The 26,123-nt window shown below is 44.3% G+C and overlaps 1 protein-coding gene across 1 annotated transcript in view; it reads right to left on the bottom strand.

Annotated features, from left to right (window-relative positions):
• macrod2 (mono-ADP ribosylhydrolase 2) overlaps window positions 1-26,123 on the bottom strand; it is a 1,232,546-nt gene that overhangs the window by 20,517 nt on the left and 1,185,906 nt on the right. Inside the window, exon 15 of the mRNA XM_029640037.2 lies at window positions 3,722-3,811. Within this exon, the coding sequence (XP_029495897.1) occupies window positions 3,722-3,811 (90 nt within the window). The remainder of the gene's footprint in view (window positions 1-3,721; window positions 3,812-26,123) is intronic.

Here is a 26,123-nt window from a genome sequence, read left to right as displayed (position 1 = left end):
CACAACCGATGCACTATTATGAACTAACATAATAGTTCATTATCTTTCCTCTTCCCCTGTGTAACCTATTTCCTCTTCCCCTGTGTAACCTATTTCCTCTTCCCCTGTGTAACCTATTCCCTCTTCCCCTGTGTAACCTATTTCCTCTTCCCCTGTGTAACCTATTTCCTCTTCCCCTGTGTAAGCTATTTCCCCTTCCCCTGTATAAGCTCTCTCCTCTTCCCCTGTGTAACCTATTTCCTCTTCCCCTATGTAACCTATTTCCACTTTCCCTGTGTAACATATTTCCTCTTCCCCTGTATAACCTATTTCCTCTTCCCCTCTGTAACCCATTTCCTCTTCCCATGTGTAACCTATTTCCTCTTCCCCTGTGTAACCTATTTCCTCTTCCCCTCTGTAACCTATTTCCTCTTCCCCTGTGTAACCTATTTCCTCTTCCCCTGTGTAACCTATTTCCTCTTCCCCTGTGTAACCTATTTCCTCTTCCCCTGTGTAACCTATTTCCTCTTCCCCTGTGTAACCTATTTCCTCTTCCCGTCTGTAACCTATTTCCTCTTCCCCTGTGTAACCTATTTCCTCTTCCCCTGTGTAACCTATTTCCTCTTCCCTGTGTAACCTATTTCCTCTTCCCCTCTGTAACCTATTTCCTCTTCCCTGTGTAACCTATTTCCTCTTCCCCTCTGTAACCTATTTCCTCTTTCCATGTGTAACCTATTTCCTCTTCCCCTGTGTAACCTATTTCCTCTTCCCCGTGTAACCTATTTCCTCTTCCCCTGTGTAACCTATTTCCTCTTCCCTGTGTAACCTATTTCCACTTTCCCTGTGTAACCTATTTCCTCTTCCCTGTGTAACCTATTTCCTCTTCCCCTGTGTAACCTATTTCCTCTTCCCATGTGTAACCTATTTCCTCTTCCCCGTGTAACCTATTTCCTCTTCCCCTGTGTAACATATTTCCTCTTCCCCTGTGTAACCTATTTCCTCTTCCCCTGTGTAACCTATTTCCTCTTCCCCTCTCTAACCTATTTCCTCTTCCCCTGTGTAACCTATTTCCTCTTCCCTGTGTAACCTATTTCCTCTTCCCGTCTGTAACCTATTTCCTCTTCCCCTGTGTAACCTATTTCCTCTTCCCCTGTGTAACCTATTTCCTCTTCCCCTGTGTAACCTATTTCCTCTTCCCCTCTGTAACCTATTTCCTCTTCCCCTGTGTAACCTATTTCCTCTTCCCTCTGTAACCTATTTCCTCTTTCCATGTGTAACCTATTTCCTCTTCCCCTGTGTAACCTATTTCCTCTTCCCCGTGTAACCTATTTCCTCTTCCCCTGTGTAACCTATTTCCTCTTCCCATGTGTAACCTATTTCCACTTCCCTGTGTAACCTATTTCCTCTTCCCCTGTGTAACCTATTTCCTCTTCCCCTGTGTAACCTATTTCCTCTTCCCCTGTGTAACCTATTTCCTCTTCCCCTGTGTAGCCTATTTCCTCTTCCCCTCTGTAACCTATTTCCTCTTCCCCTGTGTAACCTATTTCCTCTTCCCTGTGTAACCTATTTCCTCTTCCCCTGTGTAACCTATTTCCTCTTCCCCTGTGTAACCTATTTCCTCTTCCCGTCTGTAACCTATTTCCTCTTCCCGTCTGTAACCTATTTCCTCTTCCCCTGTGTAACATATTTCCTCTTCCCTGTGTAACCTATTTCCTCTTCCCCTCTGTAACCTATTTCCTCTTCCCTGTGTAACCTATTTCCTCTTCCCCTCTGTAACCTATTTCCTCTTTCCATGTGTAACCTATTTCCTCTTCCCCTGTGTAACCTATTTCCTCTTCCCCTGTGTAACCTATTTCCTCTTCCCCTGTGTAACCTATTTCCTCTTCCCCTGTGTAACCTATTTCCTCTTCCCCTGTGTAACCTATTTCCTCTTCCCGTCTGTAACCTATTTCCTCTTCCCCTGTGTAACCTATTTCCTCTTCCCCTGTGTAACCTATTTCCTCTTCCCCTGTGTAACCTATTTCCTCTTCCCCTGTGTAACCTATTTCACCTTCCCCTGTGTAACCTATTTCCCCTTCCCATGTGTAACATATTTCCTCTTCCCCTGTATAACCTATTTCCTCTTCCCCTCTGTAACCCATTTCCTCTTCCCATGTGTAACCTATTTCCTCTTCCCCTGTGTAACCTATTTCCTCTTCCCCTCTGTAACCTATTTCCTCTTCCCCTGTGTAACCTATTTCCTCTTCCCTGTGTAACCTATTTCCTCTTCCCTGTGTAACCTATTTCCTCTTCCCCTGTGTAACCTATTTCCTCTTCCCGTCTGTAACCTATTTCCTCTTCCCCTGTGTAACCTATTTCCTCTTCCCCTGTGTAACCTATTTCCTCTTCCCCTGTGTAACCTATTTCCTCTTCCCCTCTGTAACCTATTTCCTCTTCCCCTGTGTAACCTATTTCCTCTTCCCCTCTGTAACCTATTTCCTCTTTCCATGTGTAACCTATTTCCTCTTCCCCTGTGTAACCTATTTCCTCTTCCCCCGTGTAACCTATTTCCTCTTCCACTGTGTAACCTATTTCCTCTTCCCCTGTGTAACCTATTTCCACTTTCCCTGTGTAACCTATTTCCTCTTCCCCTGTGTAACCTATTTCCTCTTCCCCTGTGTAACCTATTTCCTCTTCCCATGTGTAACCTATTTCCTCTTCCCCCGTGTAACCTATTTCCTCTTCCCCTGTGTAACCTATTTCCTCTTCCCCTGTGTAACCTATTTCCTCTTCCCCTGTGTAACCTATTTCCTCTTCCCCTGTGTAACCTATTTCCTCTTCCCCTGTGTAACCTATTTCCTCTTCCCCTGTGTAACCTATTTCCTCTTCCCCTGTGTAACCTATTTCCTCTTCCCATGTGTAACCTATTTCCACTTCCCTGTGTAACCTATTTCCTCTTCCCCTGTGTAACCTATTTCCTCTTCCCCTGTGTAACCTATTTCCTCTTCCCCTGTGTAACCTATTTCCTCTTCCCCTGTGTAGCCTATTTCCTCTTCCCCTCTGTAACCTATTTCCTCTTCCCCTGTGTAACCTATTTCCTCTTCCCCTGTGTAACCTATTTCCTCTTCCCCTGTGTAACCTATTTCCTCTTCCCTGTGTAACCTATTTCCTCTTCCCCTGTGTAACCTATTTCCTCTTCCCGTCTGTAACCTATTTCCTCTTCCCCTGTGTAACCTATTTCCTCTTCCCCTGTGTAACCTATTTCCTCTTCCCCTGTGTAACCTATTTCCTCTTCCCCTCTGTAACCTATTTCCTCTTCCCCTGTGTAACCTATTTCCTCTTCCCCTGTGTAACCTATTTCCTCTTCCCCTGTGTAACCTATTTCCTCTTCCCCTGTGTAACCTATTTCCTCTTCCCCTCTGTAACCTATTTCCTCTTTCCATGTGTAACCTATTTCCTCTTCCCCTGTGTAACCTATTTCCACTTTCCCTGTGTAACCTATTTCCACTTTCCCTGTGTAACCTATTTCCTCTTCCCCTGTGTAACCTATTTCCTCTTCCCCTGTGTAACCTATTTCCTCTTCCCTCTGTAACATATTTCCTCTTCCCCTGTGTAACCTATTTCCTCTTCCCCTGTGTAACCTATTTCCACTTTCCCTATGTAACATCTTACTTCTTCCTATGTGTAACCTCTTGTCAGAGATGTAAAGTGAAATGTATACATAATTAAATTACATTAAATGTACATGAAATCAAATACTCACGTTCACTAGCGCTGGTGTCTGTCTCCATCTCTTTCTCTATCTCCTTCTCCTTCTCTTTCTCCATATCCTTTTCTTTTTCTGTATCTTTCTCTTCAGGTTCAGCATTAGAAAGAATTGAACACACAAAGACAAAGACAGTTAAACAATCATCCAAATTGAGTTTTCTTTAAATTACTGGTTGCTTTGGACATAATTTGCTTACAATGGATACAATTCCATTTGAATGTAGATGATGAATCTGTTCCGTGTAGCTCCTTGTTTGTAACAACTCTGTGCTTACAGTCTCAAATGGCACCCAATTCCCTATATAGTGCATTACTTTTGGCTCTGGTCAATATAGGGAACCCAATATAAGGACCTCCGATCCCTCCTGTCCAGTATTTCTGTTATATCTGGAGTATTTCTCCTCTCTTATCTGGTGTCCTATGTGCATGTAAGTATTCTCTCTCTCCCTCTCTCCCTGCCACCCTCTCTCTCTCTCTCTCTCTGAGGAACTGAGCCCTAGGACCATGCCTCAGGACTACCTGGCCTGTTGCAACCTCTACAGCCACTGTGATTATTATTATCTGACCCTGCTGGTCATCTATGAACATTTGAACATCTTGGATATGCTCTGTTATAATCTCCACCCGGCACAGCCAGAAGAGGACTAGCCACCCCTCAGAGCCTGGTTCCTCTCTAGGTTTCTTCCTAGGTTTTGGCCTTTCTAGGGAGTTTTTCCTAGCCACCGTGCTTCTACACCTGCATTGCTTGCTGTTTGGGGTTTTAGGCTGGGTTTCTGTACAGCACTTTGTGACATCTGCTGATGTAAAATGGCTTTATAAATAAATGTAATTGATTGATTGATGTGTAATTTGTAATTGAAATCACTTTTCGCATGTGAAATAGATGTTTTCACATGTTGAGCTGAAATTGTCACATGTAAAAAACAGATGAAATTGTCACATGTAAAAAACAGATGAAATTGTCACATGTAAAAAACAGATGCATGAGGCAAGTTGTTCACATGTAATACATTTTGAGTTGACATGTTAACACTACTTCTTCACATGTGAGGCGAATAACACGTTTTTACGGGTTAAAACGTGTTTTACGGGTTAAAACGTGTTTTACGTTTTAACCCGTACCACGAAAGTGGCTCACCTTTTAGCCAGGTACATTTCTATGGCAAAAAATCCTTCAGAACTAACATGCTCAGGGGCAGACAAACATCTTACTACATTTATCCTGCATTTCCTACATTTATAATTCAAATTTCATGTTGCTGCAGGATTCCTGCTGTAGCAAACAGGCTCAAATTAAGATCCGACATCTGTAAATGGCAGCTTCACATTTACATTTTTCACAAGGAGACAACGGAGGGTACTTAAAGCATCAAAGTGGCTCATGCCTGGAAATTCAATGCCTTCCTAAAGAGTCCCACTTCAAACAGAGACAAAACAAGTGTGAGGAGAGAGATGAAAAGAGAGGAAGGAGAGAGAGAAAGAGAGAGTGATGAGAGAGATACAAAATGAATTACAGAATGCAGTCCCGAGGCAGCATGAGCAAAGAGCTACCCTCGCCATCTCTCCACCTCCCCCTAACTATCAGCAGTCACACAGGCCCCTCTCCTCCTCTCGTCCTCCCCTTCACCTCCACTACCTCACTCCAAAAGCAAGCCCTTGTGCTGTAAAAACATCTTGCCTCCTCCAGACCTCCCAAGGCCTCCCCTCTTTCCCCCAGGCATCTCAACAATGATGGAAACAAATACAGGTCTTCAGCAGTGTTGGAAAACACTGTATTATTTCAATCTGTTATTCATATTTTTTGGGTCATTTTAGCAGATGCTCTTATCCAGAATGACATACAGGAGCAATTAGGGTTAAGTGCCTTGCTCGGTGACTGGCACAACGCTCTTAACTGCCAACAACCTACTGTAGCTGTTTCTACCAGACCTGGGTTCTAATACTATTTGAAATCTTTGAAATCCTTTATAGGCCCAGTGCAGTCAAAATGCAGTTTTTCCTGTGATTTGTGTCATATTGTACAACAGCTGATGAAACTAACACTGTAAAAGTGCAAAGAAAATTAGAACAGTGTTATTTCCTGATAGTTGCTGGTTGAAAATACAATCTACACAGGACCTTCTAATGAGCAGGTTTTGCATGGGTGGAGTTTTGACTTGCCTGGTGACATGGTCAATGTCACGCCCTGACCATAGAGAGCTTTTTATTCTCTATGTTGGTTAGGTCGGGTGTGACTAGGGTGGGTCATCTAGGTGATTATGTGTCTATGTTGGCTAGGTATGGTTCCCAATCAGAGGCAGCTGTTTGTCATTGTCTCTGATTGGGTTCATATTTAGGCAGCCATTTCCGCTTTGTGGGATCTTCTGTCACGATCGTCATAAGGAATGGACTAAGGTGCAGCATGGTAGGCGTACATTATCCTTTAATAAATGAACACTGAACAAAAACAACAAACTACCAAACGAAACGTGAAGCTACTGGTGTGCACACAGGAAACTAACTGTAGACAAGAACCCACAAAACACAATGGGGAAATGGCTACCTAAATATGATCCCCAATCAGAGACAACAATAAACAGCTGTCTCTGATTGGGACGCATACCAGGCCAACATAAATCATCAATCACCTAGATGACCCACCCTAGTCACTATCACGCCCCAACCAACATAGAGAATAAACAGCTCTCTATGGTCAGGGCGTGACAGCAGCTGTTTTTATCTCAATATCAAATCATTTCTGGGTAAAAATTAAGTACCATAATGTACATGTTTTCCATTAAAAAAAAGTATAACAATAATAATTTTAAAAACGCTTCTTAGCAAAGAGAAATTTCTCAAGCAAGAATTTAGCTTGGACTGTCACCATGCAGGCTAAAACTCCATCCACTGAAAACAGGCAGACATTACAGGCAGTCTATTCAAACAGCTCTCACACTAAAAGGGCATTATCATCATTTTCTAAATGTAACTATATTATTCTAACCTCATAGTATCGAAATATAAAACACAGGCAAATCACGTTTTTGACTTTACTGGGCTTTTAATATGTAAGGAATAATCTACAAGGGGCAATGCGCTCTGTGGAAAATAATGCATGACGTGGAACGTGTGTGCCACAACATGCTAGCAGTGCACTAACCTTCCAGGCAGTTGCAATGTTTTCAGCGTCGGGGAGGAGTGAACTACATGTAGTTCAACTAGTAATTAAACTACACTTTATAGTAGCTTGATGGTAGTTCAACTCAATTCTAATCTTGACAGTGTTTTCAGTAGTTAATTACTTTAGCTAACTACACACTACTTTTTTGCTAATAGAAAAGACTATATGGATGAAGTAGGCAAGAATATCCTTTCTTTTTCGGCATCAGACCTGACTTATTCTCAGTTGAAACATACTTTTTGTGTTAAAAGGCCAAATTACACATTTAGTTAACATCTGACACCAGAGTGATGCCTATGATATTTGAGATTTAGATATGATAATTTTTCACGCAGTAGTTTTAGTGTAACTTCTTCCACTGTGATGTAATTGGTAGCTTTTAAACAATATTTTCAGAGTAGCTACCCCAATACTGATTATTCTCCACAGGTAGGTAACCGGTTCGAGCGTTTTGAAAGGTCGGAAGTTTAACGGTGAGAAATCTGTTGAGAAACCTGCGTAATTAGACCTGTGGTAAATGGCCTGATATACCCCGGTTGTCAGCCAATCAGTATTCAGTGCTCGAACCACCCAGTTTATAAAGATCATTAACAAAGAGAGTTCCAAACCTCTCTGCCAATTCATGGGTTGCATATTTCGCCACAATAGGTTTTTGAACATTTCTTTTGACCTGATGCCCATCTGAGCATTCTACTCAATGCATCGTCAATGAGCTCCGATGAAGATTTCATCCAAAGTGCATTACAGTGGCTTGGAAATACAATAGCATTCAAAAGGTGCCAAATAATTAGTAGGAAAACCTTTTGTCATCATTTTGATGTCGCCAGATTGACTTTAGATGCAGTATAACGTTAGCTAGTTAACTACGATTGAGAGGTCACCGGATTTTAGCTAGCTACCGTTAGCATTGCTAGCTATTTTTTACAAACTTTGTAAGCTAATGACAACATTGCCATTTCGAAAGTAAATTTGACGACATGATAATGCTGGCAATGTTGTTTCATACTAAACATTTGACTACTTTAGCAATTTCCTCGTATTTCCAGGCACTTTAGTATGTTTTAGACTAAACAGTCATTAGCCTCAGTCTAGAATGACTGGGCTTATCAAGACTTTAGGGCACCACTATCGTGGCGCCGGTGAATAACAGGTCGTTTTCAGATTCCATATTACTCCCCCTCCCCACTCAGATCACTCTCAGACAGTCCTAGCAAAATTCTTGCTTGAGAAGTAAGATCAGCATACCCCAAATCCAGAGGTTGGGAGATCAAATCCCAAATGGGGTCATATTGAGAAGTCAGCACAAAGTAATCATGCCAAATGTTTAAACTATTCTAGCTGAACAGCATACCGCTTACCTTAAAACCCCCATACCATTTCATTACTTGCCTTACAAATAAAAACTTGAACTGTGCAGCTTCACATGTGAAAATTACAATTAGAGTTCACATGTTAACACCTTTTCATATGCGAGGAGAATAACATGTTTTCACCTCACATGAATTGCAGTTTCACATGTGCAAACCTAACTCCCTCATGCTTTCAAATGTGTAGTTTCATGTTATTACATGTTGCTTTTACATGCTGTCACATGTTATTACATTAACTTCACATAAGATCACGTTGTTTTTCTGTAAGGGCATGCCCGGATGCCTCAAAACGATTTCATACATTAAACAAGGTTTCCATGGTTTTCCATGTAATGTATGTCTTCATCAACAAACAAGCCAGTTCTCTCAGAGATCCATCCATTATGCTGGAATATAGAATCGCTGGATGCTTGGAGTTAGTCTGCATGTTTCTACATGGATGCCTTCTTAAAGCAGGCTTTAAAAATCAAGAGTTCTCCTTGCAGATCAATTTTGCAGATCAATCATCACATTCTGCCTCAGTCTCTCTCTCGCTCCCTTTCTTTCTCTCCCTTGCTCTCACCCTCTGTCTGTCTGTCTGTCTCTCTCTCTGTCTGTCTGTCTGTCTGTCTGTCTGTCTGTCTGTCTGTCTGTCTGTCTGTCTGTCCGTCTGTCTGTCTGTCTGTCTGTCTGTCTGTCTGTCTGTCTGTCTCTCTCGTTCTCTCTCTCTTTGTCTGTCCTACTCCCTTCTGTCCGCTGCCAGTGGAGAAGCAGCACTGACAGGCGAGGAAGGACAATGATTCCATTCCAGTAAATGAAACTGTGCAAGACACCTTTTCAAAAGTCTTTATATTACTCCCTCCCCACTATAATCAACGTAGCAGGTTTGTCACCCAAATCATCTCCATACTTGTTCACCTACCATGAGGAATTGGTACAAAGACACACTTACAGATAAGTACACATGGGTATATACCTCGGTATTACGTTCATATGGACAATAGACAGAGAATAACCCCAGGGGGACAAAATATGCAGTTGAATTGAAAGGAATTGAATTCACTAGTTTACATGCTGTATTTCAAGGTCAGCACATTAAAGGAAGTGTGGAATGTGGTAATATTGTATCCTGCGGTGGTACACAGCATCCTTCTTCTTGTCAACCTTTTACAATGAGAGAGCTCAGAGCGTCCCTGTATAACATTGCAGAACTGGCCTTATTCCAGATCCCTCCTCTCCTCTCCTCCCAGGTAATAACATCAGAACCCAAGAGCCCTGGTGGCACTTTCTCCTCCTAATAACCACCATTGATGAAAACCCAACACAAACCAAAAAATAAATAGAATTTAAATTGATTCTGCTCCACAGCCCCCTCTGCCACCCCCGCCGCCCTACGGATCCCAGAGAAAGAGAGACAGAGACCTAGACAGAGAATGAGACAGAAGAGAGAGAAGAAGAGAGAGAGAAAGAGAGAGAAAGAGATAGAGAAAGAGAGACAGAAAGAGAGAGAGAAAGAGAGAGAGAAAGAAAGAGAGAGAAAGAGAGAGAGACAGAAAGAAAGAAAGAGAAATACAGAGAGAGAGAGAGAGAGAGAGAGAGAGAGAGAGAGAGAGAGAGAGAGAGAGAGAGAGAGATAAATACATGTATTGGCCCAATAGCTACATCATTAAAAGCACAAACTTGACATAACGGGCCTAGAACGTTAGAACCAACCTTCCTTCTCGTCCACTGTACCCCCCTGACGCCCCACACCCTACAACGTCCTCCAGATGGTTCACCAGCCCCCCAGTGGTGCAGCAGTCTAAAGCACTGCATCTCAGTGCTAGAGATGTCACTACAGACCCTGGTTCGATTCCAGGATGTATCACAACTGGTCGATTGGGAGTCCCATAGGGCGGCGCACAATTGGCCCAGCGTTGTCCATGTTATGGTTTGGCTGGGGTAGGGAGTCGTTGTAAATAAGAATTGGTTCTTAATTAACTGATTTCCCTTTTTAAATATAGGTTAAAAAATATATATATACAGTATATATATATATACACATGCTGCAGTGTGAGCCCACACCAGCCCCAGCAGCACGGGTCTGTACACCCTGCCCCCTGCATATCATTTTTCCTTGTCTTCTACACAGAAATGTCAAAAGTGTTCTGTGATTTTGGATAGATGGATGAGTGAGAGAAAGAGAGAGAGAGAATGCTGTGCTGAGAGCTGACAGTATAGGGGGGAGGAGAAAGAGGAGGGAGCATGATGTGGGTAGAAACATATACATGAGGTGGATAAAAACAGGCTTCTGTCTGGCTGAAGAAGGAGAATTTAAGTCAAAAAAGAGGAGGAGGAGGATAATTTCAGTCCAAAAAGAGGAAGAGTGGGAGGAGGAGAAGGATTCGCTCAGTCCATAGAGTTGAGGAGACAAGGAGATGAAACAACTCACTGAATTAATCTACTTTCTCATTATAGTACTGGACAGCCCAGTTACCAACTAACAGCATCAACACTGATTGAAATAATTCTCCACACTCTATATTTAGGAGGAAAGCCCCACATTTTCTACAAGGGTTACTAGATGATACGTAGAGACACATTAAAGTCCAACAACTTTCTCTCTCCTTTCACTGACCCCCTCCCTCCTTTCTATCAACCCTCTCCTTTTTCTGAACCTCTCCATCCTTTTCTTCGACCCACTCCCCCCTTTTCTTCAGAGGAAGAAAGGAAAAGTAGGAATATTGATTCAGGGCTTTTGTCTTTTCACAGGAAGACTCGACAGAGGAGCAAAGGGGAGAGGAGAAGGAGAGGAGGAGAGGCAGTTGTAGTGAACTGAACTGATTTTGCCCCCTCCTTGATGCCCCTTTCCCACCCACCACCCCTTTTCCTCCCCCTTTATCCCCCTGTCCCTTCTCCCCGTACCCCTGTCTCTCCTCCTCGTAACCCTGTCCCTCCTCCTCGTACCCCTGTCCCTCCTCCTCGTACCCCTGTCCCTTCTCCCCGTACCCCTGTCCCTCCTCCCCGTACCCCTGTCCCTCCTCCCCGTACCCCTGTCCCTCCTCCTCGTACCCCTGTCCCTTCTCCTCGTACCCCTGTCCCTCCTCCCCGTACCCCTGTCCCTCCTCCCCGTACCCCTGTCCCTCCTCCTCGTACCCCTGTCCCTTCTCCCCGTACCCCTGTCCCTCCTCCCCGTACCCCTGTCCCTCCTCCCCGTCCCTGTCCCTCCTCCCTCGTACCCCCTGTCCCTTCTCCTCGTACCCCTGTCCCCTCCCTCCCTGTCCCCTCCTCATTCCTTCCCGTCCTCGTCCCTTCCCCTCTGTCCCTTCTCCTCCTCATACCCCTGTCCCTCCTCCCCGTACCCCTGTCCCTTCTCCTCGTCCCCTCCCTGTCCCTTCTCCTCATACCCTTGTCCCTTCTCCCCGTACCCCTGTCCCTTCTCCTCTTAACCCTGTACCCCTGTCCCTCCTCCTCGTACCCCTGTCCCTTCTCCCCTGTCCCTCTTGTCCCTTCTCCCCGTACCCCTGTCCCTTCTCCTCTCCTCCCCTTACCCCTGTCCCTCCTCCTCGTACCCCTGTCCCTCCTCCCCGTACCCCTGTCCCTTCTCCCCGTACCCCTGTCCCTTCTCCTCTTAACCCTGTCCCTCCTCCTCCCTTCTCCCGTACCCCTGTCCCTCCTCCCCCCTGTCCCCCTGTCCCTCCCTCCCCCCCGTACCCCTGTCCCTCCTCCTCGTACCTCTGTCCCTCCCTCCCCCTGTCCCTCCCCCTGTCCCTCCCTCCCCCCTGTCCCTCTGTCCCTCCTCCCCGTACCCCTGTCCCTCCTCCCCCTGTACCCCCCTGTTCCTTCTCCCTCTTACCCCTGTCCCTTCTCCTCGTACCCCCTGTCCCTCCTCCCCTCCCCGTACCCCTGTCCCTTCTCCTCGTACCCCTGTCCCTTCTCCTCATACCCTTGTCCCTTCTCCCCGTACCCCTGTCCCTTCTCCTCATACCCCCTTGTCCCTTCTCCCCGTACCCCTGTCCCTCCTCCTCGTCACCTCCTGTCCCTCCTCTCCGTACCCCTGTCCCTCCCCCCCGTACCTCTGTCCCTCCTCCCCCCTGTACCCCCTGTCCCTTCTCCTCTTCCTCGTACCCCTGTCCCTCCTCCTCGTACCCCTGTCCCTTCTCCTCGTACCCCTGTCCCTTCTCCCCCTCCCCCTGTCACTTCTCCCCGTACCCCCTGTCCCTTCTCCCCGTACCCCTGTCCCTTCTCCCCGTACCCTGTCACTTCTCCTCGTACCCCTGTCACTTCTCCTCCCGTACCCCTGTCCCTTCTCCTCGTACCCCTGTCCCTTCTCCCCGTATACCCCTGTCCCTCCTCCCCCGTACCCCTGTCCCTTCTCCCCGTCCCCTGTACCTTCCTGTCCCTTCTCCTCATACCCTTGTCCCTTCTCCCCCGTACCCCTGTCCCTTCTCCTCGTACCCCTGTCCCTTCTCCCCGTACCCCTGTCACTTCTCCCCGTACCCCTGTCCCTTCTCCCCGTACCCCTGTCCCTTCTCCCTGTACCCCTGTCACTTCTCCTCGTACCCCTGTCACTTCTCCTCGTACCCCTGTCCCTTCTCCTCATACCCCTGTCCCTCCTCCCCCGTACCCCTGTCCCTCCTCCCCGTACCTCTGTCCCTCCTCCCCGTACCCCTGTCCCTTCTCCTCTTACCCCTGTCCCTCCTCCTCGTACCCCTGTCCCTTCTCCTCGTACCCCTGTCCCTTCTCCCCGTACCCCTGTCACTTCTCCTCCCCGTACCCCTGTCCCTTCTCCCCGTACCCTGTCACTTCTCCCTCGTACCCCTGTCCCTTCTCCTCTTACCCCTGTCCCTCCTCCTCCCCGTACCCCTGTCCCTCCTCCCCCTGTCCCTTCCTCTGTCCCTCCTCCCCGTACCCCTGTCCCTCCTCCTCTGTCCCTCCTCCTCACCCCTGTCCCTCCTCCCCATACCCCTGTCCCTCCTCCTCGTCCCCCTGTCCCTCCTCCCCTCGTACCCCTGTCCCTTCTCCTCGTACCCCTGTCCCTTCTCCTCATACCCTTGTCCTTTCTCCCCGTACCCTGTCCCTTCTCCTCTCAACCCTGTCCCTCCTCCTCGTACCCCTGTCCCTCCTCCCCGTACCCCTGTCCCTCCTCCCCGTACCTCTGTCCCTCCTCCCCGTACCCCTGTCCCTCCTCCTCGTACCCCTGTCCCTCCTCCCCGTACCCCTGTCCCTCCTCCCCGTACCTCTGTCCCTCCTCCCCGTACCCCTGTCCCGCGCAGGTCACAGCTCACTGCTCCCTAATTGGCTTAGTGATGCTGAGACAGTGGGCCATATAACACTGGGGCATCATGAAGTGTTTTCCCTCCAAACTACTCTTTCCTTTTCACTCCTTTGAGTGTGTTGGCGGCTCCATTCAGCTAAGCTATTTCACCAGCCTGGGCATCGTACTACAAGCTTGTAACATTTACATATGAAAATGGTACCGGCTTTCTCCACATTTACCAGCTCATTAGTTCCTATTGGTTCAGGCCCTTGTTGATCCGCCAGGCAACCCATTTTCTCTTGTTTTGCATGAGTGCGGTGATGTCTGCAATTATGTGTTGCAAGAAGGAATACATACAAGTGGCCAGGGCCCAGGGCTTGTAATGGGGAGGCAAAGTTAATGAATAAGGGTCTTTGATACTCGTTAAACATAAATACGGTTCAGTTCACATAAAGATCACAGATCACACTAACCATAGACCACCCAGTAGTCATTACAACCCCTCTTTAATTCACACAATGAATGCAGCTCCACCACGGTAGAAAGGGTTATCTGAAGACGTCGATGGCACCATTGACCCGAACAGGGCTCTTGTTGTGTCTCAAATGGCAGCCTCTTCCCTATGGAGATTTTTACAGACTAAATACTTTTCAATTTAGTAGTGCACTAAAAAGGGAATAGAGTGCCATTTGGAATACAATCCTCAGTCTTTGTTTTCATTCTTTGCTTATTCTGTGGCAAGGAAGTGCTATTGAGCTGGCAGTGCTACCCCAATATAAAAAAACAAACACTTATTTTACCAGGTAATTTCACCGAGAACACATTTTATTTTACAGCAATGACCCGAGGAAGAATTGTAGGGGAGAAAATAAGGGATAAATGAGCCAATTGAAAGCTGGGAATGATCGCGTGAACATGATGGTATGACAGCCAGATTGGGAATTTAGCCAGGACACCTTGATATCCGGACTGCCTTAGCAACAGCAGTGAGCCAGGACCAGAGACCATTTACCAGATACTCCATCAAGTAAAGTGAGAGGGAAAACGGTTATTGCTGTGGCTAAAAGACATTTCCTGCAACATCATTCAACATCTGTTTTAAAGTTCAATGGAACTGGGTCAGAATTTATCTAGTAGAATTCACTGGTAGAACTTTGAATGCGCAATACAATTTCCTAATAATATGTGACTTGGACTGTGCCACTAAGACAAACGCTGGATTCCCTATAGTACACTAGTTTTGACCAGGGATCATAGGGCTCTAGTCAAAAGTAGTGCTCTATATAGGGATTAGGGTGCCATTTGGGACACATCTTCTGTCTTGGTTTAACCGCTTCCTTGGACTCCAGGAAGACTAGCTGTCTCAGTTTAACCACCAACTTCTGTTTCAGTTTAACCACTGAGCGGAGAACAAAAATGACCCAACAGACTGCAGATGCCACGCTTTGAGATCAAAGAAGCCAGCTGAAGGAATTCACCTTCTGAGATATTGACAGACTCCCTACTGTGACGTAAACCACGGATGGATACTAGACACAAGGCGTAGGGTATACTCCCACATCATCGATTTCCCCCCGACTTTTAAAGTCTGTGAGACTGTGAAACTGTGAGAAGTCTAGGTATTGAGATGTAGCTGTGTGACAAAATACTTAGTTTCGGGAACATTGAACTTCCTGTCTGCAACAAACACAGGCATTCCCCATTTCCCGTGGTTCCATGTGGCCACGTGCGGTCTAAACCTGTAAACATGCACCTGTCTATGTCCATACATGTCCTGTTATTGTCTGCAAACTCTGACAGGCTACAAGGGGCATGCTTTCTCTCTCTCTCTCTCCCTCTATACCTTTCTCTCTATCTCACTATCTCTCCCTCCCCGGTCTCCTCCCACAATTTTAGCTTGGGAATCAACTGAGAGAGGAGATGTAATTTGTTGAGGGATGGAGCCCTTTCTGAGCCTTCCGATGACACAGTGAATTATTGCTGAACAACAGAAGGACAAAAAGCCAAATTATCTTCTGTCTCCTAAATGCATGCAAGGTAGAGAAGGTAATTTTCTGCTTGTCTGCATATGGATTTGAGTTATGCCTAAATCTGTGTTCCTTCTCTCTCTTTCTTTAATTCTCTATCTTTCTCTCTCTCTTCCTCTCTCTTGCACTTTCTCTCATTCCATCTGTCTCTCCATCTCTTTTGCACTCTCTCTCTCTGCCCCCCTCTCTGGTCCACTCCCTTCTGTCACACTGATGGATTTTTGTCTCTAGGTTGTTCAGTGCTGTTAGAAGGGCTGACTAGGGCTGACTAGAGAACACTCCCCACACACAGAGAAAGCCCAATCAGTAACACTACAAGCGGTGTAACTTCAGGCATCACACGTCTCTCTATTAAAACTTAATGAACTCTTGCAGAATTCTGTCGGTTTGCAGAGCAATACTTTTTCTCAGTTGTATGAAGTAAAGCCACTGCCATTATATAAAACTAGGGGAGAACTGGGACGAAAGTAACACACCCAGTTTCTCAGATAACAGCTAGAATGATGTAGTGAAGTCAGCACGTTCCTAATGCGGGGTACGACCTACCTGCAAAAGAAAAGCCCAGTTCAACCATGTTTCACCAAGTCATCAACAAAAAGTGGTTTTGAGCCATGTAAGTAAAAAGAAACAAACCCAGAAGTATTTTTCAGTTTTAGAATTGAGTTTAGCTATTTAAGGTTCGAAACATAAGTCATTTTCTTAACCCATCTAGTAACTAAATGACAGCATAGGTTTCAAGTATCATGCAAGCTAGTCTTGGGTGTTAGCCTGGGAGAAGATACAGGAGAGACGGGTGGTACGAAAGTAACACAATGTTAACTGATGAACTGGAATTAGAATTAGAATTATGCCTTAATCAATTGACTTGATGGCTCAGCTTCTCACATAAGATTTTATCAACAGGTTAGCGGTTAAAAATATATATTTTTATGATTCTGGGGATCAATTGCCTTGTGTCAAGCCACAGAAATGTGACAAGCATGATGAGTTTGCTATTTGTGAAGAGAATATCTTTTTTTATTCTATCAAGACACGAGGAGTGCGCATGACAAGGACAGCTGGAGCACACCTGATTGGTAGGGCTAAGCATGAATAGTCATTGAAAATTGTGACAAACATCTCCTACTACATTCCCATTAAAGTGAGATGAGAAAATTATATAGCTATTATGTGATCCTTTTCATACATTTCAAACCATAGCAAACCATAGCATACATTTCAAACCATAGCATTAATAATTCAAATAGACACAAACATGACATGATGGCTAATAGTACATTTGTTCAAAGTAAAGAGCATTACAAACCAGAAAGATGGAGATAAGACAGATATTGTGCACTTTTCGCCAGCTGTTACTTCCATCTCAATACTGTGTTACTCCTGCCCTGCCGGCAGGTACAAAAGTAGCATCGTGGAAGTTGTTTTACTCTGTATACTGTATAAATGTATACATATGAACAACAACTTACAGAAGTAACATTGTGGTAGTTCTGTTCTCAGTCTATTCAATTTCAACTCATTTATCTTAGAAATTAAATTACAGTTGCTAATGGTGGAGGACATATGAAAGTTGTTTGTCATAAAATATGGTGTCTCTAGCCCTATCGATCTCTGAGTAATTAGGAAAAAAACTAAGTGTTACTTTCTTCCCGGTTCTCCCGACTAGTACTGGTGGGCTCACTTAAACACCAGGGTGATGACAGAACAGGCCTGCTTGATCAGCTAAGATTGATCAGTCTATATTTGATCCATCTTCTCTCTCATCTCCTCTTTCTAGTCCAATCTATAACCAAATTACTGCACACAATGAGAGGAAAGGAGACAGGACTGACAGAAAGATAGAAAATAAAATCACAAAGATGAATGAAGAAGTTAGTGAAAACCTCCCGCTGGTTAAGTTAAGAGGAGAGATAGGAGAAGAGAAGGGAGAGGAGGGGAGGAGAAGAGAGGGTGGAGAGGTGAGTAGAGGAGAAGGGAGGAGAGGGGAGGAGAAGAGAGGGGAAGAGAGGAGAAGAGAAGGGAGGAGAGGAGGGGAGGAGAAGGGAGGGGAAAGGGGAGGAGAAGGGAGGGGTGGAGAGGTGAGTAGAGGAGAAGGGAGGAGAGGGGGAGGAGAAGAGAGGGGAAGAGAGGAGAAGAGAAGGGAGGAGAGGAGGGGAGGAGAAGGGAGGGGAAAGGGGAGGAGAAGGGAGGGGTGGAGAGAAGAAAAGGGAGGAGAGGGGATGGGATGGGTGGAGAGGAGAAGAGAAGAGAAGGGAGGGGATTTTCTGTGCTATATATTATGTCATGTTTCATGTGAACCCAGGAAGAGGCTGATGCTTTGCAGCGGCTAATTGGGATCCTAATAAATACCAAATACACTACCAGTCAAAAGTTTTGACTTCACTTAGAAATGTCCTTGTTTTTTTAAAGAAAAGCTATTTTTTTTGTCCATTAAAATAACATCAAATTGATCAGAAATACAGTGTAGACATTGTCAATGTTGTAAATGACTATTGTAGCTGGAAACGGCTGATTTGTAATGGAATATCTACATAGGCGTACAGAGGCCCATTATCAGCAACCATCACTCCTGTGTTCCAATGGTACGTTGTGTTAGCTAATCCAAGTGTAACATTTTAAAAGGCTAATTGATCATTAGAAATCCCTTTTGCATTTATGTTAGCACAGTTGAAAACTGCGGATGTTGCCTGTAATCCATGTCTTCTAGTTGGGATATGTATGTACGGTTACTGTGGGGATGACATCGTCGATGCACTTATTGATGAAGCCAGGGACTGATGTGGTGTACTCCTCAATGCCATTGGATGAATCCTGGAACATATTCCAGTCTGTGCTAACAAAACAGTCCTGTAGCGTAGCATCTGCATCATCTGACCACCGTGTTGAGTGAGTCACTGGTACATCCTGCTTTAGTTTTTGCTTGTAAGCAGGAATCAGAAGGATATAATTATGGTCAGATTTGCCAAATGGAGGGCGAGGGAGTGCTTTGTACGCATCTCTGTGTGCGGAGTAAAGTTGGTATAGAGTTTTTTTCCCTCTGGTTACACATGTGACATGCTGGTAGAAATGAGGTAAAGCTGATTTAAGTTTGCCTGCATTAAAGTCCCCGGCCACTAGGAGCGCAGCTTCTGGACGAGCATTTTCTTGTTTGCTTATAGCCTTATAGAGTTAGTTGAGTGTGGTCTTATTGCCAGCATCGGTTTGTGGTGGTAAATAGACGGCTACGAATAATATAGATGAGAACTCTCTTGGTAGATAGTTTGGTCTACAGCTTATCATGAGGTATTCTACCTCAGGCGAACAATATCTTGAGACTTTTTAAATATTAGACATCGCGCACCAGCAGTTATTGACAAATAGACACACATTCCCACTCCTTGTCTTACCAGACGTAGCTGATCTGACCTGCCGATGCACGGAGAAGCCAGCTCTATATTATCTGTGACATCGCTTAGCCACGTCTCGTGAAACATAAGGTATTACAGTTTTTAATGTCCCGTTGGTAGTGTAGTCTTAATCGTAGATCGTCCAGTTTGTTTTTTGTTTGTTTTCCAATGATTGCACGTTGGCCAATAATCCGGAGTGTAGTGGTGGTCTACCTACTCATCGGCAAATTCTTACAGGGCTGCCCTCCTCCCCTTTTTTCTCCATATTTTCTTCACATGGATGACGGAGATTTGGGCATGGTCTTGACAAAGCAGTATATCCTTTGTGTCGGACTCATTAAAGAAAATACAAATCTTTGTCCAGTTCGAGGTGAGTAATCGCTGTTTTGATGTCCAGAAGTTCTTTTCAGTCATAAGAGACACAAGCAGCAACATTATGTACAAAATGAGTTACAAACAATGTGGAAAATCTAACAATATAGCACAGTTGGATAGGAGCCTGTAAAACCACAGCCATCCCCTCCGGCGCCATTATGCCAAAGTAAATTGATGTTTCTGCAGAATTATATAATTACTCCTGTCTAAATAAAATCATTAAAATACTTCACCAGGGAGCATGACTTAGCCCCAGGGGATCATTAGCTTATGTTCTTTATTTAAATAGCTGTGGATTGTTTCAAATCACAAGTGTGTAGGCCTACGCCTATTTAGGAAGCCTGCAATTTGGGTAGTGATCGTGGCAATAGGTCTAGCTGATTGAGTTTTGGCTGTCAGTGAAAAGCATCTAAAATATGTGTTACGATAATGTGTCTTGAGTATAGTTTCAAATGCTGCAACAAGGGGAGTATTGTGCGGTAAAGATATAGCATGTTTCTCTCCAGAATGCATGCACTCAGATCTCTAGAATGCACTCAGTTGTCTCCCACCAAATCTTGCACATTGATTGTTACATTGTGTGACTTGTTTGCTTATTTTTGATCAATTCCCCATTATATATGTCACCAGTAGGCCTAGTAAATGTACCATTAATCCCCATCATTTATATTCATTTATGTTAATGCATGTATTAATTACAGTAATTTACCATTCTCACTCTCAGACTGGAAACATTGTGGTGTTCACCACCTGCTACAGTTTTTATGTATTTTTATCTAACCTTTATTTAACTAGGAAAGACAGTTAAGAACAAATTCTGATTTACAGTGACGGCCTACCCCGGCCAAACCCAGAAGAGGCTGGGTTCATTGTGCGCCACCCTGTGTGACTCCCCAATCACAGCCGGATGTGATAGAGCCTGGATTCCAACTAGAGACTTTAATGACACCTCTTGGACTGAGATGCAGTGGCCTAGACCATTGCGCCACTCGGGAGTTGAGTTGTAAAAAGTTTTGGTTTATTTCATAACCATCACAAGTTCTGTACATTTTTTCATTGTCTTTTGTTTGGAGTGCTCCACGTGAGCAATGCGCATGTGTCTGGTTTCTCTGTCCTGGTAACGTTGAGAGAGCACACGCACCTGAGCTCGCACAGAAGTAAGACTGATTTCTGACTGTCATAACTCACCATGTCCACCACTAATAACCTGAGCTGCTCAGTCGTTTTTTTTCTTCACCAGTAAGGCAACAAAGTCACAAAAAAATGTACATCCATTGCGTATGATAGTTCCTCAGTATTTGAAAAATCTTTCCAACCCTCCCGGCCTCGATAATCACCTCAGTGTGAAAGAGCACAATATTATGATCTGATGATTCCTCATATCCAGTGAAAACGTCATAAAAAACAGCTGTCTGTCCCGAGCTCACTGGCGCAGGAAACTCTAAAGGCTTGTTGATACAATGTTCTAAGTTTGCTATAGCAACAGCTTCAGGCTGGACCCAGTTGATGATTTGATACAATGTTGTACTTCACTAGCAATAGCTCAAGTCAAAGACAGATAGAAAGGGAGGCAGACAGGCGGAGGAGGAAGATGAATGTGATTGAAAGAACCAGAATTTTCATCAGGAAATTTTCTACAGTTTTATTTGTTGGCTTTAGGCCTATTGTATTTTACTTAGTTGAAGATAAAGTGATATGCCTACTGCTTCCTTGGCCTATAGGGTATCTCTGAGCTCTACACATACAATGACACAGAGTTACACATGGAGTAAAACAAACATACAGTCAATAATACAGTATAAACAAGTCTACGATGTGAGCAAATGAGGTGAGATAAGGGAGGTAAAGGCAAAAAAAGGCCATGGTGGCAAAGTAAATACAATATAGCAAGTAAAACACTGGAATGGTAGATGTGCAGTGGAAGAATGTGCAAAGTAGAAATAAAAATAATGGGGTGCAAAGGAGCAAAATAAATAAATAAATTAATTAAATACAGTAGGGAAAGAGGTAGTTGTTTGGGCTAAATTATAGGTGGGCTATGTACAGGTGCAGTAATCTGTGAGCTGCTCTGACAGTTGGTGCTTTGGAGATGTTTGATATGGGTCTGGAAGGAGAGTTTACAGTCTAACCAGACACCTAAGTATTTGTAGTTGTCCACGTATTCTAAGTCAGAGCCGTCCAGAGTAGTGATGTTGGACAGGCGGGCAGGTGCAGGTAGCGATCGGTTGAAGAGCATGCATTTAGTTTTACTTGTATTTAAGAGCAATTGGAGGCCACGGAAGGAGAGTTGTATGGCATTGAAGCTTGATTGGAGGGTTGTTAACACAGTGTCCAAAGAAGGGCCAGAAGTATACAGAATGGTGTCGTCTGCGTAGAGGTGGATCAGAGACTCACCAGCAGCAAGAGCGACATCATTGATGTATACAGAGAAGAGAGTCGGTCCAAGAATTGAACCCTGTGGCACCCCCATAGAGACTGCCAGAGGTCCGGACAGCAGACCCTCCGATTTGACACACTGAACTCTATCAGAGAAGTAGTTGGTGAACCAGGCGAGGCAATCATTTGAGAAACCAAGGCTGTCGAGTCTGCCGATGAGGATGTGGTGATTGACAGAGTCGAAAGCCTTGGCCAGATCAATGAATACGGCTGCACAGTAATGTTTCTTATCGATGGCGGTTAAGATATTGTTTAGGACCTTGAGCGTGGCTGAGGTGCACCCATGACCAGCTCTGAAACCAGATTGCATAGCAGAGAAGGTATGGTGAGATTCGAAATGGACGGTAATCTGTTTGTTGACTTGGCTTTCGAAGACCTTAGAAAGGCATGGTAGGATAGATATAGGTCTGTAGCAGTTTGGGTCAAGAGTGTCCCCCCCTTTGAAGAGGGGGATGACCGCAGCTGCTTTCCAATCTTTGGGAATCTCAGACGACACGAAAGAGAGGTTGAACAGGCTAGTAATAGGGGTGGCAACAATTTCGGCAGATAATTTTAGAAAGAAAGGGTCCAGATTGTCTAGCCCAGCTGATTTGTAGGGGTCCAGATTTTTGAAAATTGAAATTCTCAATTATGGTGGATTTATCAGTGGTGACAGTGTTTCCTATCTTCAGTGCAGTGGGCAGCTGGGAGGAAGTGTTCGTATTCTCCATGGACTTTACAGTGTCCCAGAACTTTTTTGAATTAGTGTTGCAGGAAGCAAAATTCTGCTTGAAAAAGCTAGCCTTGGCTTTTCTAACTGCCTGTGTATAATGGTTTCTAGCTTCCCTGAACAGCTGCATATCACGGGGGCTGTTCGATGCTAATGCCATAGGATGTTTTTGTGTTGGTTAAGGGCAGTCAGGTCTGGGGAGAACCAAGGGCTATATCTGTTCCTGGTTCTAAATTTCTTGAATGGGGTATGCTTATTTAAGATGATTAGGAAGACATTTTTTTTTTTAAATATCCAGGCATCTTCTACTGACGGGATGAGATCAATATCCTTCCAGGATACCCCGGCCAGGTCGATTAGAAAGGCCTGCTCGCTGAAGTGTTTCAGGGAGCGTTTGACAGTGATGAGTGGAGGTCGTTGTCACACCCTGACCATAGTTTGCTTTGTATGTTTCTATGTTTTGGTTGGTCAGGGTGTGATCTGAGTGGGCATTCTAAGTTGTGTATCTAGTTTGTCTGTTTCTGTGTTTGGCCTGATATGGTTCTCAATCAGAGGCAGGTGTTAGTCATTGTCTCTGATTGGGAACCATATTTAGGTAGCCTGTTTGGTGTTGGATTTTGTGGGTGATTGTTCCTGTCTCTGTGTTTGCACCAGATAGGGCTGTTTTGGTTTTTCACATTTCTTGGTTTTGTTAGTCTATTCATGTGTAGTTTCTGCATCTAATGGGTTTGAATAATAACCACGCTGCGTTTTGGTCCGCCTCTCCTTCGACACAAGAAAACCGTTACAGTCGTTTGACCGCTGACCCATTGATCTCCCCTTAGCTGAATTTTAACTTTTAGATTCTTGTCATTTTACTTCAGATAATTATGATTAACCATGTGACAATGATTTTGAGAAACAAACATGTTATTACGGAAATGAAACTGTTCCAACAAAACATATTGCATATAAAAATGCTCATAACTGGCACGCAAATCGGTATAAATGGTAGGATAAATCGTAAGCTTCCCCAAACTTGAAACTCACGAGCTGCCTATGATCTTTACTAGAACACCCATTAAAAAAAGGAGGTCCCGTGAAACAACGTGACTGCCTATGATCTTTACTAGAACACCCATTAAAAAAAGGAGGTCCCGTGAAACAACGTGACTGCCTATGGAAATCAACGGCCCGTCCACCTGATTGGTTCTGGCGCAGGCCCTGAAGAAGCCCATTATCTACAATTTATTCTGTCTTTTAAGTTATGATGTGAGTAGCCAAGGAATGCCCTATCCTCCTAGTTTTTAGTTACAGTAGCCTATGATGTGATGTTTGGGTATTGCAGACAATGTGTGCATCCCAAAAGGAGAGCGAAGAAACTAAAAGCTTCTTTTTCTTAAGTCTGTGGCGACAGACAGAATTTCCAAAGTTAGCCATCCCTGTGATCGGGAATGGTAACTCCTACTTCTATGGGTAATTAAATATGTCAGGTAATGTGGGAGTTTTTGCAAAAGTGCTTTATAATTGAATAAAATGCTGTGTTTTCGACCAAAACCTGCCACACAAAATGCACTATGGTAAACTGCATCTAACGGGTTTAATGAAGTGGCAGCTGCATTCATGTAGATGATGTCGCCATAATCTAGGACAGGAAGGAACGTCGACTGAATGATCTGCATTCTACCATTTATTTTCTCAGCTTCTTAACTAACGCATCAATGTGTTTTTTAAAAGATAGCTTCTTGTCTATCCAAATGCCCAGATATTTGTAAGCAGGTACACGATCAATGTGGGCACCATCCAAGTGGTGTGTGCTCTAGAGAACAACACATGCTTCGTTTTACCTGCATTCAATTACAGGTCAATAAAGGTTTTCTGTAAAACAATGAAGTAGAACTATAGTTCAGATAGAGCCTGGTGAACTGTAGTTCAGATAGAGCCTGGTGAACTGTAGTTCAGATAGAGCCTGGTGAACTGTAGTTCAGATAGAGCCTGGTGAACTGTAGTTCAGATAGAGCCTGGTGAACTGTAGTTCAGATAGAGCCTGGTGAACTGTAGTTCAGATAGAGCCTGGTGAACTGTAGTTCAGATAGAGCCTGGTGAACTGTAGTTCAGATAGAGCCTGGTGAACTGTAGTTCAGATAGAGCCTGGTGAACAGTGGGGGCAATAGAATACACAACAGTAACGTCCTCGTAAAGGTGCCGGTTACATACTTTTCTTTTTACAGACAAACCAATATTGTTAATGTATAGAGTAAAAAGTACTGTACCCAGAATCGACCCCTGTGGGACACCTTTCGTTATATCCAGACAACTTGATTTAACACCATCAGCAGACACACATTGAGTTTGATCTGTCAAGTCATTTTTAAACCAGTTACATGTAAATGAGGAAAGCCTCTGAACTAGTAGTGACTGATCAACAGTATCGAAGGTCTTTGACAGGTCTGCCAAGAGGGCATCACATTGCTGCCTTTCATCCATATAGTTAACTAAATCATGTATTTATTGTCATACCAATACAGACACAATAAGTGACAAACAATTTCTGTGTTCCAGTCTTAAGAACAACTGATGAGGAGTAGAAATCCCCCAGCAGTTGAAGCATACGTGTGTGTTTGTGTATGTGTGTTTGTGTATGTGTGTTTGTGTATGTGTGTTTGTGTATGTGTGTTTGTGTATGTGTGTTTGTGTATGTGCGTTTGTGTATGTGTGTGTTTGTGTATGTGTGTTTGTGTATGTGTGTTTGTGTATGTGTGTTTGTGTATGTGCGTTTGTGTATGTGTGTTTGTGTATGTGTGTTTGTGTATGTGTGTTTGTGTATGTGTGTTTGTGTATGTGCGTTTGTGTATGTGCGTTTGTGTATGTGTGTTTGTGTATGTGTGTTTGTGTATGTGTGTTTGTGTATGTGCGTTTGTGTATGTGCGTTTGTGTATGTGCGTTTGTGTATGTGTGTTTGTGTATGTGCGTTTGTGTATGTGCGTTTGTGTATGTGCGTTTGTGTATGTGTGTTTGAGTATGTGTGTTTGTGTATGTGAGTTTGTGTATGTGTGTTTGTGTATGTGTGTTGTGCGTTTGTGTATGTGCGTTTGTGTATGTGTGTTTGTGTATGTGTGTTTGTGTATGTGCGTTTGTGTATGTGTGTTTGTGTATGTGTGTTTGTGTATGTGCGTTTGTGTATGTGTGTGTTTGTGTATGTGTGTTTGTGTATGTGTGTTTGTGTATGTGCGTTTGTGTATGTGCGTTTGTGTATGTGCGTTTGTGTATGTGCGTTTGTGTATGTGTGTTTGTGTATGTGTGTTGGTGTATGTGCGTTTGTGTATGTGTGTGTTTGTGTATGTGTGTTTGTGTATGTGTGTTTGTGTATGTGTGTTTGTGTATGTGTGTTTGTGTTTGTTTCTGCGAGCATGTTTGTGTTTGCTCGAGCCGAACAATATATTTTCCATCAGACTTTTCAAACACTCAAGATGCATTGCCGTAACTGATAATTCTGCCGGCAGACAAATGACATCCCCTCTTTCAGATGATTCCTCTGTCGCCATTTTCCACCACGAGGGTTGGACACAGAGAACACAGTCAAAAGAAGGACTTTCAAAGCAAAGTGAGAAAGACAGAGAGCGAGAGAGAGACGAGTGAGAGAAAGTGAAAAATGGAGAACGAGAGAGGGAGGGATAAAAAGAGAGAGAGCGAGTGAAAGAGAGAGGCAGAAAGAGAGAGAAAGAGGGAGAAAGGAG

This window comes from Oncorhynchus nerka, linkage group LG28 (genome assembly GCF_034236695.1).
Source record: "Oncorhynchus nerka isolate Pitt River linkage group LG28, Oner_Uvic_2.0, whole genome shotgun sequence".
Taxonomy (NCBI): Eukaryota; Metazoa; Chordata; class Actinopteri; order Salmoniformes; family Salmonidae; genus Oncorhynchus; species Oncorhynchus nerka.
Note: the sequence above shows the minus strand (reverse complement) of the source record. Positions and strands in the feature narration are given on the sequence as shown.